Source organism: Antedon bifida, chromosome 10, assembly GCF_963402885.1.
Source record: "Antedon bifida chromosome 10, ecAntBifi1.1, whole genome shotgun sequence".
Taxonomy (NCBI): domain Eukaryota; kingdom Metazoa; phylum Echinodermata; class Crinoidea; order Comatulida; family Antedonidae; genus Antedon; species Antedon bifida.
This window is the reverse complement of record NC_136235.1, coordinates 2249439-2269153: the sequence shown is the minus strand read 5'-3', so window position 1 is coordinate 2269153 and position 19715 is coordinate 2249439. Positions and strand designations below refer to the sequence as shown.

The following is a 19715-nucleotide window of genomic DNA, read 5'->3' as shown; positions in this document are numbered from 1 at the left end:
ATTACAAAGTGCGACAGTAGGCCTACCTACGTGGCCTGGTTTCTTCAAACTGGCATATTTACTCAATATAACAATTACAACATTTGAAAATTAGCATTCAGATTCTAATTTATTAAAATGTATCATTCTGTATGGACTAAACAAATAATTCACTACAGTATATTTTATATAAATTATGCATTTAAATATACATATAAACACAATCACTTTTAATTTGATGAAATCTTAAGTAGCAAACTCAAACATATAAAAGAATAATAAAAAATATAGGCATAACAAATTGGTTTTACTGTTTTATTTAAATACGTTATGATGATATGCCAGTTTTTCATAACAAATTTCTGTTAATTCTTTTGGACAAATAAAGAAACTATGACTATGAGATCCAATGAGATAATCTTAAATACAAAACTACTATGGTACAATGTTGTAATAAGGAAAAAACATAGAATCAATTGTGGCCTCATTGTTGTGATTTCCAGTTCTATTTCTGTAACATATTTATTTATATTACTCTATGGTTGGTCAAGTTATGATTGGGCCTGGGTGCTAAACTACACATGTCATCTCTTAATTTCAAAGTGGTGACTTCTGGGTGCTTTAAACAGAAAATAACCTATAGTTAAAATATTATAGTCAATTACCAAACCAATTTGGTCTAAATCAAAAACCTCTACTTTCACCTATATACAATATTTATAACAACTAAATATCAATTATCAGGGTATAATGCCTCTACCTTTTGATTACGTAGGCCTCAATGTCCAAAAACAATCTGCACAGAAGTATATAGAGAATTATGGAGTGGAGAAGATATCCCAACTCTTTAAACAGCGAACCTTCAAAAGGTTGTCTGGAAATTATTAAAATAAGAACAAAACAAGTCAACCACTTGATACTTGGTTAACCATCGCTGTATTTCCCTAAACTACCGTAATTTTGGTAATACTTCAAATCAGGTCTATTCTAACTTTTCCGCAGCAACAGTCATCTTATTCTCTTTCAAATGTTCAATAAATGACTGCAATTTATCTTCCCTTAGAATGCCACTTTCTTCAAGATATAGTATCACAGTCCACTGGTTGTCACGTTGTTTCCTAGAAACATCATTTAGATTGATGAGTGTTCTTAAATTGTCTTGGGAAACCGTTTTGCCGAAATCTATCAGCTTCTGTCGATACGTTGTAACAGTTGTTACATGATGGTCGGATTCATCAAACACGTTCTTCAGATATTTGTTAGCCTCAAGAGCACCTTTGGTACCGGTGACATTGATGATATCGAAAAGAACTTTAAAGTTGGTTACGGTAAGATGGCCAGCCTGTTTCAATAAATTAAACAACTCCATGGTGGTGTCAGCCTTCTGTAGAGCATTGTAAGGTGTTATCAGATCTTTGCACAACACCTTCAGCATATCAAGTGAATCATGCTCATCATACCAATTCGATACTTGTACCAACATTGTCTGAAGTTTTTTCTCAGGTGATTCTGTACAAAAACAATACTTAAGAGTAACAGTACTTAGCAGTATATACTGTAGTATAAATTGGTATATACAACCAACTAATAAGTAACAATCTATATAGTTATTTTACTTAATATAAATATCATTACCTCCAAATATCCTCACTGACTCTGACTCTAGTAGTGTTACTGGCTTTAGCTCTGACTTTGAGACTGACAGATCTGATGCTGACAATGACTCTGATTCTAGATCTAACGCTGGCAATGACTCTGATTCTAGATCTAACGCTGGCAATGACTCTGATTCTAGATCTAACGCTGGCAATAACTCTGATTCTAGATCTAACGCTGGCAATGACTCTGACTCTAGATCTGACGCTGGCAATGACTCTGGCTCTAGATCTGACGCTGACAATGATTCTGGCTCTTGATCTAAGGCTGGCGCTGACTCTGTCTTTGGTACTGGTTCTTTAGTAGTGCCTATATAATGTAATAACAAAATACTAGCATTAGTTTTTATTTTGATTGATAATGACTGAGATTATGATGAAGTAATGCATGACGACGATAAAGCATAACAGTCTAACAATACCTATCCATAGCTTTCTTTCTTCCCCATGGAACAGAAATAAAATATTATAATAGAAAATTAAATACTTACATAAAATATTTCTTGCTCGTATTCCAATACATGCTGCAAACGCATTTAATTTTGATGGTTCATCCTTAAGCTGTAATTCACTTTGCAAGTAAAAAACCACGTCCCACATGTTTTGAAAACCAAATCTTCGCAGGTCATAATAAGCAATGACATCTTGTAACTCATTTTGTCCAACTTCTTTCAGAGCCCTAAATAACCGTTTCCGGTAAGAGGATAACTTGTCACCAGTACCTTTGACGTTGTTATCTTTCATATACTGCTTTACCAGATCTACAGCAAGCTGCAAACGTGATAATTCGGCAACCTCAAAAAGGATGGTGACATCATTAGGTTTGATTTTGCCGTTGTCATGGAGAACATTGAACAGATCAGTTGCTTTGAAATCAGTACGTGTGAGGTCTGCTCTAGGAATAACATCAAACAAGCAACATTTTAGCCAAAGGTATCTTTCGCCATCATAGTGTTTTCCAAGATAATATTTGAGGTCGTTGAACTTGGTTTGTAAGTCTGACATTTCACTAGATGTTGGCTTGGTCTGAGATTCTTCAGACAACTCTGTACAAAGACAAAATATAAGAGAATAGTATTATTATGACACTAACACTAAAAAAATAAAATAATACAATTACAACAATATCAGGTCAATTGTAGAATTGAATTATGAATGCCAGGAACCACAGAAGATGAGAAAATAGGTGAAGGCAATTACACAGGATGAAGATTTCGTGGTATGTCTGTATATGCATTTATACTGTTAAAACCAACATATACATTAAATACAAAGTTATTATAGGTCAATGGTACAACTATGATTATATAAAAATAAACACTGTGCATAAATTGATGATGTTGAACAATAATGGTATAAGAGCAAAGGACTGGTACAAGTTCTTATCTTGGCAAGTATCTTGTTCCTAATTAACGTTGGTGCAAATTAAAACAAACGATTTTATATTTGTAAGATGAGGTTTCTATTTTAGAAATATTAATGATAACAAAGATTTAATTATAACAAAGCTGGTTAAGACAAAGATAAAGCAAAAACAATACTTAATATATTAACATGATATAGTATAAATTGGGAAATACAACGAACGAATGAGTAACAATCTATATATTTATTTTACTATATATAAGTATCGTTACCTCCAAATACCCTCAATGACACTGACTCTAGCTTTGGCGCTGACATTGGCTTTAGCTCTGCCTCAAACTTTGAGACTGACACTAGATCTGACGCTGGCAATGACTCTGGCTCTAGATCTGACGCTGGCAATGACTCTGGCTCTAGATCTGAAGCTGGCAATGACTCTGATTCTAGATCTAAGGCTGGCAATGATCCTTCCTTTGGTACTGGTTCTTTATCTATATAATGCAATAACACAATACTAGGATTAGTATAGTTTTTATTTTGATTGATAATGATGAATAGTGATGACAACGACTGAGATATAATTATAATGAAGTAATGATAATGATAAAGCATAACAGTCTAACGATACCTGTCGAAAAAAAGTGTTTGATATAAGCAGTATTCATAGCCTTCTTTCTTCCACATGGAACCAATTTATTTTTCAAACACTTGTCAAGATCAATTAAGTGATGATTACTTGGTTCACAAACAGTGCATAACACACGTAGATTGTAGCCAATGCCCTCGTAGATGGTGCAGGTAGTTTCTAGTTGCTTCTTCAAGTAACTTAGTACCTAAAACATATGGATTGAAATGTTATACAGTATTTAGACATCTATTACGTGATAATTTTATTTAAAAATGTTGATCTTATACCTCCATGCAGACACTCGGTTCTGGTTTAAATTTAAATGTTTCTTTGTCACCGCCTTCTGCAGTAGGCTGCGAGATGTCGGTCCATCGTGATATTTCAAACTGTGAAGGAAAATATTACTCATTAAAGAAAATTTTCATTTAGCCAACTTATCTGATTTTATTCCCTCATATACAAATTGAACTAAGTGTATGGTGTCAGATCAGATGAAAAAAAATGAAATTGCAGAATGTATACACTACTGTATAATTGAAGTAAATTTGTTTATGCCAAAAATGAAAAAAAAAACAATAATACCTTTAAAGCATATGGTTTTTCCTTTTTATTGCTGATTTTGACAGAGCCTAAACTGACAGTGTGGCCACTAAATTTAAAGTCACTACGATTCCGGAACACTTCTGAATCATCACTACCGTTTTCGGTCATAAATTCAAGGAATGCAACAACCAAAGTGTGGTACACAGCGTCTGGAAGAAAATCTGTCGGAGTCAGGTAAACTGACACTGTTTGCTCGTCATCTTTTGAAACTTCTAGATTCTTCTCTTCTTTGTCAACTTTCATTCGACAGGGAACCAGGAATATCCGGTTACTTTCTTCGATTCCCTGTTAATATAAACATTAGTTAATTACAATAGTTAATAAATATTAGTATATAAATATTAGTGTCTAGTATAATCATTACAGTATACGCTGTGTGCCTACCTTTGTCTTCTCAAAAAGCAAACGAAACACTTTCATCAGTTCTACAAAGACATCAAAGAGACCTTCATCTTCGTCTTGCCACAAATAACGTAGTAACTTCTCCTCAAGAACTCCTTCATTGCTCAGCTTTTCCCATAGCATCTGTAATTGCTTCCGATATTCTGCTTCATTCTGTGTACAAAAAATACAGTGAAACAGATTATAAATGTAATAGACCTACTGATGAGTTAAAGCAACCAATATAATACCAAGTTTCAAAAACTATAGAAGGCTACATTACTCAGGGTCATATTATTTTACTTATGTGAAATCTAGTATTATATATAATATGCCATGCCTATCATATATACTGTACCTACCACTGTAATAGTTGGTGTAACTACTGTGATAACTTTCGTCAAAATTTGAATCATCCAGCAAAGATTTGTTATCACAATGTCTCTTAATTTCTCATTCGTTCCGGTATACAAGATTATTCCAGTGTCATTCAGATACGTTATCACAGTGGGGAGCACATGTTTGGATATTCCATATTGAGTTGCTATCTCAGATACCTATAAAACACAAATGACATTCTATTAAAACGGTATTATACTAAATTCTTTGCCAAATAAACTTAGCATTAGTAAATACGGTAATGGCAACCATAATGTTTTTCTACAAGTCACATTGGCTTAACTAACTGGCTTACGTTAACTATGTGGAAATGTATTTATTCAATATATATTCTCCACACAATATTAAACATACATAAAAATAATAATTATATAAACACGTATGACAGTTATTTTTTAAAAAAACGTAATATGTGTGGCTCCCACAAAAAGTGAAGTACATAATGAGCTGTTTTGAATGGGTATATTATTGCTGATCTGTATTTAATTGGATTTGTGTTGTAGTAGAAAAATGTTTTTATGTTGAAAACCAAATTCAAACCTTACCTCTGCTAAGGTAATGCTTAATCTTGTTTTTCCAATTATTTGCAACCTTTCCTGCAAATTAACCCACTTTACAGGAACTCTCTTCACCATTTCCTTCATGTATCTACCAACGTTTCGCTTAAGTTTTTCAATGCCTTTATGTGACTTTACAGTGTTATCCACCATGTACATTTCACGATCTACATGCTTGGCATACGGCATCCCTTTCATTGCATCAAACATCTGCATGAACATCTCCTCAGCCTTTATTTGATGAAATTGTATAATCATTATAACTTTACTAATAATAAAATATGTTTCTTTTCTATCTTATACTACAAATATGTTGAGCATATTGCAGGTTCAGTTTTGTCAAATTGAATAGTTATATAAATGTATACTACAGTTATTACCTTCATCTGCTTTTCTAATTTTGTGCCTGGCAATTTGTCCATATGGGTAGCAACCAAACAGATAGGAGGTGACTCTATGCTCTTGTCATTAATGAATATGGGGTTTCCTGAACCATGTTGTGACACAGTATGCTCATAAATAGACCTTACCCAGAACAAATTCATGTCCAAATTAGTCATACCAAGCGATTCCTAAAATCAAATATGGATAAACAAAAAAGGATATTGAAATTGAAACTACAATTTAACACATTTGTATTAAAACAAACAAAATTGCTAAATAATACATTTTACTTACTATTGTCGAATCTCGTGGATTAGCTAGCTCATTCAAGTTGTCCTCGACATTAAATGTAACACAGTATGATACTTTATTTGTGAGGAAAAACTGAAAAAAAAAATACAAGTTAAGGGACCATTTACCTTTCTTTATCTTAATTCCTTATTGTAATTATATTTACCTGATTCGTTATAACTATCTGTGGATGTCATACTGGTAAAGATGGTTAAACATTGTTTGGTGTTTTAGTCAGTACCATGCACATATATGCAGTAATTTACAGTAATTTAATAACTGAATTTTATAATGAATTTCTAAAAATGCCCTGACATTTTTAAAAGAAATGTCACTGATATCAGATACACCGTACTAGTCTGCAATATTACATTATATCGAATAGAAAAATAGTGGTAGTACTTTACAGATTAAGTAATTACATATTCTTTAAAGCTTTCATGTACAAAACATACTTATTCAGGTGAAGGTTAGAATAATATATAAATGCATAAAGTTTGTAAAAATGGTATTTGTGTAAGAGAACACAGATTTACTCTGGTGGTCTTCCATAAATTTAGCTTATAGGCTTACATTGTTTGTTACTAACTATACTTTCTATTTAGGTCTAGAATAAATTATAATAACGGAAGTGAACAGATACAATTACTTGTATCTATATTAATACCCAAATAATAAAAATCTAGTTTTAAATTCCAAAATTTCTCTAATGAATGTAATAAAAATGCCCCAAAACAAACATACCCTGTGTGTTATGTAGTAGTCTAGTTGACCAGCATAGTCCCATATACTAGTGATGTCACTCACATTTACTTTTTCTTTTCCAATTGTTTTCATCAAAATATTCCAAAGTTGACCCCCAATTGTTGTATCATTAATTTCTAAAACAAAAATTACAATAATATTTTTCTTTAATTAAAGACTGTGTGTATATGAAATCCACAAATAGATTGATCAATCTGTTGTAAATCTGCAGATGATTTTAGAATGATTTTTTTATTCAGTATTCTGTGCCTACCTTTCCCTAATTTCTTATCCAGATTTTCTGCTAATGCATGTGCACGTATTTTCTTGGATAACTCAACACCTTTACAAAGCAAGAAATATAATAAAAACATGATTGTAGACAGAGGGGGTACGAGTTAGAGAAAGAAATACAAATAGTAGGCCCTACATATAAATAGAAATAAATAATTCATTCCTTTTAAACTTTGATGTAATAGGGTGCAAATTTATGGAATTGGTGCAATATTTCTAAAGACTACTACCACTCGAAAATATTTTAATTAAATTTAATTTAGAGCATGCACATACAAATTCTTTCTAAAATTGTTCAATCTGTCTGTCTTTATACTATGTATGTAACTGAACAATACTTTCTGAGAGTTTGTTTGGTGCTGACTCACCATCTACATCTTCCACCTTCTTCCACTCACTACAATCCTTCTTTGTTGCTTGAAACACTGTAGTTGTTACGATACCATCTGTTGATGGCTCTCTGGAATTAAACCTATTATAATAATGTATAGTAAAGTTAAACATAATTAAGAAATATTCAAGACTGAAACATATATTTACTTTTGTAGAACTATGCATTTAATAGTAAAAAAATCATCTAAAAATTCAATTTAATCTTCAATTCAACAGGGAATAATGTTTAATATTTGAATAACAAATGGGCTTTCTATCAAAGTACTATCATCACTCATAGCGGTTATTTGTTACCTTTTACCAAGCATAGCCTTTACACAACTAGTCTTGCCAGCACCTTCTTTCCCAAGAAACATACATCTTGAATTCACAACAGCAATCTCACCATATTGAAGCTCATATTTGTATATTTTAATAGCATCTTTACCCCTGGAATATACTTCTGCTGGAACTAATAATTCTAATATAAAAATATCAATATAACATTTTGAAAATTTCAAATTTGAAATTATTTTTTTTTGTTCACACATAACATCAGCTTACAAGATTGACATCTGAATCTAATCTAAATTATTTATCAATGTCTATTAATAGACATTTATAAATAATTTAATTTTTGTTAAAGATGTATTGTTCCCCAAAACATGAAAAATGAAAATTAATGACAAATTGAATAAGCCATTATGCAGTTTTAATAAAGTTATTTACTTTCGTAGAGAAAAAAAACCAAAAAAATTAATTTCACAGAACAGTCAAAATGACGTCACACAGACAATTTGACTATTTTTTGCTTTAAAGGAAATTTCAAGTAGTGTAAATCATTACGTTTTGGTCAAAGTAAATAACTAGCATATTTACCATTGGAATATACTGCTGGAATTAATAAATCTAATATCTATATCAAATTTAAAACAATGTCAAATAATTTTTGATTGTTCATAATTAACCTCTTACAACTTAAAACTAGAATTTAATTTGTCACTTTGACGAATTATAGGTGATCATTTTTATAATTTTACTGATTTAATTTTTACAAAACATGCACATACGTTATATGACCCCAAATTATTGATTATCCTATTACCTGATGCATAATATATGCTTATAGTGCTGATTGGTGCCTTTTATATGTCATAGAATAATACTCTATACGGTACAGTGTACTGTATATCTATATACAGTGTAACATAGGTGAAATTACGGGACCCACATCATGTTGTAATTTTTGGGTAGGATGACGTTATAAAAAAACTTGAAGATGACAATTTCGGAAGATAATGAGTTGAACAAAAAAATATAAGACTTAGAAGAACATTTGGCACGTAGAAGCGCGGTGCGCGCTCTTTGAAATTTGTATAACTTTGACTAAAGAAATAAAAAAACTACTTTTTAATTTCAACTGGCCATATCATAACGTCACAACATCCGATAGGCTTAATTTTTATATGAATTCATATCTACATTTCATCAGCTTTCAGAATCAATTTTAATTATCAAGGTCACCTTTTATTCTGAAGAGCTGTAAAATATTCAAATATATGCTGCAGGTGAAATTACACGACCTATGTTATTCAAGTTTTTAGGTAGATGACGTCATCAAAATGAAAATGTTGAAAACTCATGAGAAAGATAATTAATTGAGCAATCATATACTAAAATTGTAGCGAAAATCGGGCACAAAATTAACGAGATGCGCTCTGTTGAATGTGATAATCTATGATGAAAGAGAAAAAAACGTGTTTTTGCGCAGTAATTTTTTGAAACACGCAAATGGTCTATTTATTCATGCTCTAAATTGATCAAAACTTAATTTTTAGCTTTTTAAATTTTTAACACGCGATTTCACGCGCATGACCTTGAAATGCGTAAGTTTTTATTTGCTAATATTTTTACCCTTGACCTGAAGTTTACATATAGTGAATTTTATTGATATGTGATAAAGAATTATGAAGATATGATTGATAGTGTGATTTAACAAAATCGCGTATTAAAGACGTCACGGTTGAGTTATCACAATGAAAAGCTTATTAGGATTAAGTTACAGTATTTGAAAGGTATTGTAACATTTTTGTGATCATTGAAATTTAACTTTTTGAGATAATTGTTACACAAAATAGTGTACAGAAAGAAGAAGAAAAATAAAGATTTCATACAATAACAATAGGTGATCATGTTATTCTAAATGATCACCTAATTAAGGCATCACTTACTGTCAAAGTACATTAAAATCCTGTCCTTTTCACCTGAGTCAATTGTTTGCCAATTAATTTTTAAAACATTCACTGGTGTGTCTCCTTTCTATAAACAAATTAATGTTTTAGTTAGAAATAATATGAATTACTATTGGCTACTGAGTCAGAGTGGTACTATCCAGACACCAATATCAAAAAACATTATCAATATTCTATAGTAGACATGATATACGAAAAATAAACACACATTAGTAGGCCTATGCTAATAATGTGTAAAAGAGACTAGTATGCTTGATATACAGACACTACCATTAAACCACTGGTGATTTCATACTATCTCAAAGTCAGATAAAATAGCAAACTCCTTTATTGTATTTATTTATTATTAGTAAAGTAATTTTAAAAATGTAACAATTCAATGATATCAAATGAATAACAATAATTTCAAAACATATATTGTCACTTTTTGATAAATATATTGGTATCTTAATTAAATAATAAAAACATATTGTTAAGATATGGTAGTAGACCCTTTCCAAATCTATTCGTGGTACAACCAAAATGTCCATATCTCTTCACACTACAAAGTTGCATATAATGGTGTGTGTAATTTAGTTCTTTTCTATTGGAAAGGAAATCGACGAGACATTGCATGATAGAAACAATATTATAGTAAGAAGTCTATAAAAGGCAATGCAATGATCCATAAGGTCAAATGCCTTTTAGTCAAATAATCAATTTATGGTACATTTTTATATATTTTATGATGTAAATTATGTTATTTGCTTTTTTGTTGTTATTGGTTACTAATATTTTTAAATATTTAAAAACACTAAAAGTAGAACTGAAAACATCTTTATATAATTAAAATAATCATGAAGTTAAAAAAAAACTAGATAATTATACATTTCACTCTGTTATGTTAGGTTTACAATATATACTATATATTATTCATATTATGATATTATACCATTCTTAAGGCAGAAAATAATCCTAATTACAGTATTTTTAATGATAAATAAGACACAAAAAGTGATTAATTGATTATAATTATCATGAGTGAGAGAAAAAAATATGGTTACAGTTACTGTAACCATATTTTATAGTAAGAATTATCTTTGTAACCTTATGAAATGTTATACCTTGTCTTGAAAATAATTTAAATTTGAAATTAGTAAATTACTTCTTTTTTGTTGATCCAATACAAGAAAACAAATATGTATGTAATATGTATGTGTAAGTTTGTGTATGTACTGTCATACAGTGTTTATTAGTGAAAAAATTACCTTATTTTGCAATGTTAATGGTGCACCTTGCTTTATAAATAATGTCACTATTTCCAAGGTACAATTTCCATAATACACATAAAACTGAAGTGGAGTATTTCCATCCTTGATGAAAAAAATTATAATCATATGTTCAATAATATTGATGACAGCTATATAAGTAATTGATAAATAGACAACCAATAAATGTATACCAAAACACATCCCATCACAAATGGTAAAGTATCTGTGTGTATTCTCTTGCAACTTAATCCTGTAGTAAATTATTTGCTTTTTGTTGATCTGTGTATTAATTTGTGTGTGTACTGCGAGTGAGTGGCCAAGCGGTTAAGACAGTGGAACCTTAATCCATAGCCATAACATTGGCAAGGGTTCGATGCTCACTCGCTCCATGGTTCTGGTGGTAGAACAAGTCTTCTCGGATAAGGACTATAAACCGTAGGTCCAGTGTATGCATATTGCTCGTGTGCACTTTAAAGAACCTAGTACATCTTTCGAGACGAGTAGGGGGTTACCCTAGTGTACTAGTTCATACACTGTCGTGCACAGACGTAATGGCGCCGTAGTTGGCTGCCGATGACACGATGCGACCCTTAGGGGAGAAGAATGTTGTTTAAAAGGTGTAACATCTAAGTCCATAGCGCTCTGATCTTCATGAAATAGCGCTATATAAATGTCGCATAACATTACATTACATTACTGTCATACAGTAAGTGTATAATTATGAAAAAAAAAATTACCTTATTTTGACATGACAATGATGTCCTATGCTGTTGTATGAGGAATGTCACTATTTCCAAGGTACAATTTCCATAACGCACATACAAATGAAGTGGAGTGTTTCCATCCTTGATGAACAAAATCATAATCATAAGTTCAATAATATTGATAACAGCTACATAAGTAATTGATAAGTGCTAAATAGACAAACAATAAATGTATAGCAAAACACATCTCATGAATTTCACTATTTCCAAGTTACAACCTCCAGACATATAACAATGAAGTGGAGTGTTTCCATTCTTGATGAACAAAATCATAATCATAAGTTCAATAATATTGATAACATGATTGAAAATGTTCATCTAGTTTGTAGATATAAGTTATTTTTAAACAGAATAGGCCCTCTAGAGGTTAATCTGTTTGATGATAGTCATTATTTCTGAAGAAGCTGTCCGATCAGGACAACGAAACTGTCAAGAAGGTTAGTTTACTAATTGTTGGTTTGAAAAAAAGAATTTTTCCAAAATAATATTGATAACAGTTATGTAATTGATAAATGCTAAATAGACAAACAATAAATGTATAGCCAAACACATCTCATCACAAATGGTAAAGTATACTGTGTGTATTCTCTTGCAACTTAATCCTGTAGTAAATTTGTTGCAGTTAAGTTCATTATAATTTACGTCATTGTCTACCTTTGTTAGAGTATCTTTTCAAAGTAATATATGTATATAATATATGTAATCCTTTTCCTGATTTTAATTGTAAAATTGCAGATCTAAATTTTTATTTATATATATATATTTTATATTTTGCTTAATTTAACATTTCAGTTATTTTCTATTTTTCAAATTTTCTTATTATTTTTAGTCTTTTGTAATTAATTTTATTTTTTTCTTTTACTTTTCTGTTCTTGTTGTTTTTTGTATATTGTATCTGTTCTGAGGGTCCCAAATGATCAGCAAATGCTGGATGGATCACCCTCATTAAATATGGTTAAAATAAAATAAATAAATAAATAAAATGAAATCTTATGAATTGTTATAACTAGTCTTGAAAATAATTTCATTTTGAAATGAGTAAATTATTTGTTTTTTGTTGATCTGTGTAATTTGTGTATGTACGGTCATACAGTAAGTGAAAAAAATAATTACCTGATTTTGCAATGACAATGATGCCCCATGCTGTTGTATGAGGAATGTCACTATTTCCAAGGTACAATTTCCATAACGCACATACAAATGAAGTGGAGTGTTTCCATCCTTGATGAACAAAATCATAATCATAAGTTCAATAATATTGATAACAGCTACATAAGTAATTGATAAGTGCTAAATAGACAAACAATAAATGTATAGCAAAACACATCTCATCACAAATGGTAAAGTATACTGTGTATATTCTCTTGCAACTTAATCCTGTAGTAAATTTGTTGCAGTTAAGTTCATTATAATTTACATCATTGTCTACCTTTGTTACAGTATCTTTACATAGTAATTTATGCAATCTTATGAATCGTTACACCTAGTCTTGAAATTAATTTCATTTTGAAATGAGTAAATTATTTCTTTTTTGATCCAATTTAAGAAAACAAAAAAGTATGTAATAAGTATTAATAAATGTGTGTATGTTCTGTCATACAGTAATTGTGTATTATTGTAAATAAAAAAATCACCTTATCTTGCAATGATGCCCCATGCTGTTGTATGAGGACTTTCACTATTTCCAAGTTACAATATTTATAATGCATGTACAAATGAAGTGGAGTGTTTCCATCCTTGATGAACAAAATCATAATCATAAGTTCAATAATATTGATAACAGCTATATAAGTAATTTATAAGTGCTAAAGAGACAACCACTAAATGTATAGCAAAACACATCCCATCAAAAATGGTAACAAGTATATACTGTGTGTATTCTCTTACAACTTAATTTACATCATTGTCTACTGTATCTTTGCATAGTAATAATTTATACAATCTTATGAATCGTCTTACCTAGTCTTGAAAATAGTTTCATTTTGAAATGAGTAAATTATTTGTTTTTTGTTGATCTGTGTAATTAGTGTATGTACTGTCATACAGTAAATGAAAAAAAAATTACCTTATCTTGCAATGACAAAGATGCCCCATGCTGTTGTATGAGGAATTTCACTATTTCCAAGGTACGCCAGTTTGGCTGTTATGTCACGTACGGCGCTCCATATGAGCCCACTCGTTGTTGTTGTTTTACATACGAATGTTTACTGTTTGCTTTGTTAATAAAGTTACATTATTGTTATACCTCAAGTATCGGTTATTCAGTTGTATTATCTGTGTGAGTATTGTCTATATTATTACCAAGTTGGCGTGGTGGCAGCGTCAGGAGACGAAAATCCTACGCAACACATTTTACTGCCCACAAGAATATCGACTTACCGTCTACACAGGAGGCAGACCTAGGCCTAGCCTATAACTATAGTACTTATACTGCTGTTATCGCACATCCACAGGCGAGCAACTGACCGGCGCATACTGCCGTCGCTGTAATTCTCCGTTCGTCAATAGAGGAATAACGTTTTCATTCAGTACACTTTGTATAAACACCACAACAATGGCTGCATCCAATCGTGCCCCCAAGCAATGGTGCTTAGGTAAAAACGAAACAATAAACACATTTGAGAATTGGCGTCAAAACCTCATGTACACGTTAACATTAGACACTAAATTCGCCAATTTCCTGGTGGAAGGTTTCTCGTGGGGCAAGAAAACCAGAGCTTCCCCACTCCGAGGGTTCACTGATGACAATGGTTTTGAAGACAACGTAGCTAATGCTTTATCTGCACAACAGAAAGTAACCATGTTGGAACTAATGTTAGGTCAAATTGCTAACTATTGCCCTGTAATCTCAAGAAACACTATCGTAAAATCATCCACATCACTACCTTGCATCTGGCAGTGCATACGATTACATTACGGGTTCCAATCTAGTGGGGCTCATTTCTTAGAGTTTGCTAACATTAGTCTGGGCCCAGATGAACGCCCAGAGGATCTATACCAACGTTTGCTTGCTTTCATTGATGACAATCTTCTTCAAGCAGACAGTGTTATAACTCACCACAATCAACCTATTACGGAAGACGAAGAACTCACCCCTTCACTTGAAAACCTACTCACACTGACATGGCTACGCTTAGTTCACCCTTCACTTCCCCAACTCGTCAAACAGAGGTATGGCACAGAGCTTCGCTCACGTACACTAGCGTCCATCAAGCCTGAAATTTCACAAGCTATGACTTCCCTATTAGAAGAAATCAAAACTTCCGATGACACAAGAGTCATGCGTTCAGCGATTTTACCGTTTCAAAGACCAGCTTCTCTTCCTTCTCAACCACCGCGTTCCCGCTACCCACCTAAGACATTCAATACTCAGACATACAATAACAAACCAAATAAATGCTGCCCATTTTGTAAACAAGGTGGACGACCAGACCGCCACTTTCTCAGTGAGTGCAAGTTCCTTCCGGAACGCGACCGCCGCTACATGGCACGTGCCCGGGCCGCAAACATCTTCGACGATGACGACAGCTACTGCTATGAACAGGATTCCACCCATGTCGAGGATCCCAACGACCCACCATCTGGTTCATCCTCAGCTCTTCGAATACAGGTACGTCAGTCGCCATATCTCGAAGCCTTTCACGGCTATAATACCGTACATATTACTATAGACAGCGGTGCTACTGGCAACATGATCCGTGAATCAACTGCACGTTTACTTGGCATTCAGATTAAGCCCAGTAGTCAATCAGCACACCAAGCCGATGGATCTTCACAGTTACAGGTTATGGGCGAGACAAACGTCACCTTTACACGTGACAATAAAGACTTGACTTTCAATGGCCTCGTCGTTAAGGACCTCGACGTTGAGCTACTCGCTGGTACACCGTTCATGGAACAGAATGATATTTCTATCCGCCCCGCTAAGCGTCAAGTAGTTATGGCCGATGGCACAACATACATCTATGGCTCCTTGCCTACCACTTCGTCCGAACGCCACTCGATCAGACGCGCTCATGTTCTCCGTGCTCCTTCAACACGCACTGTGATATGGCCAGGTAGTTACATTGAACTTTCACTCCCAAATGACCTCACCGACATAGACACTGTTGCTATTGAACCTCGCATTGATGCACCAATCTCGAAAACATCTTTGCCATCTCATGTTTGGCCTGAACCACGTATCATATCGTGCGTTGCCGGACGAATTCGCATTCCTAACCTGTCAGACGAACCCAAAGTGCTTTCACGCCATGAACAGTTTTGCCAAGCTAGCCCTGTGTTTACACCTAACCTACCTGACCCTTCATCATCCCCGATTAAACCACCAAAGCTTAACACTACAACAGTTCACACTTGCTTCTCTGATAGCATTAAGCTGGATCCGGATAGCATTCTACCTCGCAACATACTCGAACAATTTACTAGCCTCCACAAGGAGTATGATGACATTTTCAACCCTTCCTTTAAAGGTTATAATGGTGCTGTAGGCCCGTTTGTTGCCACCGTAAATATGGGACCAGTCCAACCCCCACAACGCAAAGGTCGTCTTCCTCAGTATGCAAGAGACAAGCTCCTCGAACTACAACACAAATTCGACGAACTCGAAACACTTGGAGTTTTTGCCCGTCCAGAAGATGTTGGAGTTGCTGTAGAATATCTCAATCCGTCATTCCTCGTGAAGAAACCCAACGGCGGTTCCAGATTAGTGACATCCTTTGCCGATGTCGGCAGGTACAGCAAACCACAACCGTCACTCATGCCTGACGTCGACTCCACTCTTCTTAAAATCGGACAGTGGAAATACATTATAACAACGGATCTCACCAACGCTTTTTACCAAATTCCACTTTCAAAACCGTCCATGAAATATTGCGGAATCGTCACTCCATTTCACGGTGTCCGGGTATATACCCGTTGCGCAATGGGCATGCCGGGGTCAGAGACCGCATTGGAAGAACTTCTAAGCAGAGTAGTGGGTGATTTTTTAGAAGAAGGTTCAGCTACAAAACTCGCTGATGATCTTTACTGCGGCGGTAATACAGTTGAAGAGGTCTTGAACGTATGGAGAAGAATCCTTCATGCACTATCCAACTCAGGACTACATTTATCCGCTACCAAAACCGTTATCTGTCCTAAGACTACTAACATTCTTGGGTGGATATGGAGCCAAGGGACACTCCGAGCTAGCTCTCATCGCATTTCAACATTATCTAGCTGCCCGAGACCAGTCACCGTGACCGGATTACGATCGTTCATTGGCGCATTTAAGATGCTATCTCGCGTTCTCCCGCGATGTGCACCTATTTTGTCACCTCTTGAAGCTGCTGTCGCTGGACGACAATCCCAAGAGAAGATAGACTGGTCTGACGAATTGCTCGCTAGTTTCGCAAGTGCGCAATCTATCCTCAACTCACCGCACACGATTGCCATCCCACGAGCAAGTGACCAATTGTGGATTGTTACTGATGGTGCCGTCAAGAAATATGGCATAGCTTCCACCTTGTATGTCTCCCGTGACAGCAAACCATTACTCGCTGGTTTTTATAGCGCTAAACTACGCGGACGACAAATGACCTGGTTACCATGTGAAGTCGAAGCTCTTTCAATTGCCGCATCCACAAAACACTTTAGTCCATTTATCATACAATCCGCACATCAGGCACACATTTTGACAGACAGTAAGCCGTGTGTCCAAGCCTACGAAAAGTTGTGCAGAGGTGAATTCTCTGTGAGTCCTCGGGTTTCAACCTTCTTATCCACTGTTAGCCGCTATCACGCATCTGTTCACCACCTCGCAGGTTCCGCAAATATGCCGTCTGACTTCGGGAGCAGGAACGCACAACCTTGTGACGCTCTTTCTTGCCAAATCTGCTCTTTTGTCCAACAAACCGAAGACTCTGTTGTTTTCCAAGTGAACATTAAAGACGTTATATCTGGCTCCACAAAGCTACCTTTCACTAGTCGTCCTGCTTGGCTGGCCATCCAGTCTGAATGTTCGGTCCTACGACGCACTCACGCTCACCTTTCTCAGGGTACTCGCCCCCACAAAAAAATCACAAACATTAAAGATGTCAAGCGCCTTCTACGGTTTTCTACCATAGCCAAGGATGGTCTTTTGGTCGTTCGTAGGGATGAGCCACTCGCACCCGTACGCGAATGTATTGTTGTTCCTCGTGATGTCCTCGAGGGCCTTCTCACAGCACTTCATCTGCGTTTTGACCACCCTTCGTGCCATCAGCTTAAAACGATCGTTCGCAGATATTTCTTCGCTCTCGACATGGATGCCTCTGTGGAGCGTATCTCAGCAAGATGTCACCACTGCGCTGCCCTTCGCTCTATTCCACATACCGTTATCCCGCAGTCCACCGGAGACCCACCCGATGCAGTTGGTACCACCTTCGCTGCTGATGTAATTAAGCGTGAACGACAACTTATTCTAGTGATGCGAGAGTGTGTAACATCATTTACAGTCGCGTGCATTATCGACAGCGAACGTCACGACAGTCTACGAGACGGTTTAATCCGCCTTTGTATTGAGCTCAGGCCTCTTGACGGCCCACACGCTGTAATTCGCACCGACCCCGCTCCTGGATTTGCTTCGTTGGTCAGCGATAAGTTGTTAGCGCACCACAGAATAATGATTGAGCTAGGAAGAACCAAAAACCCAAATAAGAACCCAATCGCCGAAAAGGCCGTACGTGAAGTGGAAGACGAACTTCTTACACAAGAACCCACTGGTGGATTAGTCACCCCAACTATGCTCAAAATTACTATGGCTTGCTTAAACTCTCGACTACGCTCATGTGGTCTCTCTTCTAGAGAGATGTGGACACAACGCGACCAATTTACTAACGACCAAATTCCTCTGTCTGACAGTCAATTAATTATCTCACAGCACAAACGTCGTTTAGCCAATCATGCACATAGTGAAAGATCAAAGGCTCCAACGGGCCGTTTTCCAGCAAGCTCCGATATTGATGTTGGTGATCTTGTGTACGTCTTAGCCGATCGCAACAAGTCAAAGGCCCGTCATCGTTATCTCGTAACGTCGGTTGATAACACTTGGTGCAATATCCGCAAATTTATCGGTTCTCAGTTACGTAGTACGGCGTACAAAGTCAAGCGTACTGAATGCTACAAGGTTCCCTCGTCACCATCTCCTCGATCGCAACATTATTACCAAGAGGACTCGAACAGCGATGACGATTATCAAATTCCTGAGCCACCGCGTACAAACATACCTATTGAGCTGTCAACCCCAGCCGATCACGCTTACCAGGTTGATCCATTGCCTACCGGTACCGACTCAGAGTTCTTAACTCCTGCTGCTTCTGATGATGTCCGCCCTCTCACTGACCTTCATAAAGTCGTTATTCCACCACCAGTGATAGAACCCAGACGATCTACTCGCAGTCATCGCTTACCCACTCATTTTAACGATTTTGTACTTGACAAGTGACTTCTGATAAGTCTTGTGGGGCAGAATAATCCCCAAGCTGGAGGGCAGTCTACCCGATGAAAGCTCGTTTTTCAATTTTTTATATATGATTCACAGTTTGTCCCGATTTGCCGTTTTTGTTGTTGACTTTGTTTTTTTTGAGAAAAGGAAAAAAGGTAGTCACGCCAGTTTGGCTGTTATGTCACGTACGGCGCTCCATATGAGCCCACTCGTTGTTGTTGTTTTACATACGAATGTTTACTGTTTGCTTTGTTAATAAAGTTACATTATTGTTATACCTCAAGTATCGGTTATTCAGTTGTATTATCTGTGTGAGTATTGTCTATATTATTACC

At 35.0% G+C, this 19715-nt stretch overlaps 2 protein-coding genes across 3 annotated transcripts in view; one reads left to right on the top strand and one right to left on the bottom strand.

The window, feature by feature from the left end:
- LOC144854835 (DNA-directed RNA polymerase I subunit RPA12-like) overlaps window positions 1-19715 on the top strand; it is a 100585-nt gene that overhangs the window by 28662 nt on the left and 52208 nt on the right. The window contains exon 5 of one of the 2 annotated variants that reach the window (XM_078712827.1): window positions 2394-2531. The exons of the other annotated variant lie outside the window; for it this stretch is intronic. The gene's annotated coding sequence lies outside the window, so the exon portion shown is untranslated. Of the gene's footprint in view, window positions 1-2393; window positions 2532-19715 lie in introns of those variants that run through there. 2 annotated transcript variants of the gene reach the window in all.
- LOC144854554 (uncharacterized) overlaps window positions 48-19715 on the bottom strand; it is a 90615-nt gene continuing 70947 nt past the window's right edge. The window contains exons 23-25 of the mRNA XM_078712499.1: window positions 2126-2680; window positions 1615-1944; window positions 48-1488 (exon numbers count right to left, since the gene is read on the bottom strand). Of these exons, the coding sequence (XP_078568625.1) occupies window positions 962-1488; window positions 1615-1944; window positions 2126-2680 (1412 nt within the window). The 3' untranslated portion in view covers window positions 48-961. The remainder of the gene's footprint in view (window positions 1489-1614; window positions 1945-2125; window positions 2681-19715) is intronic.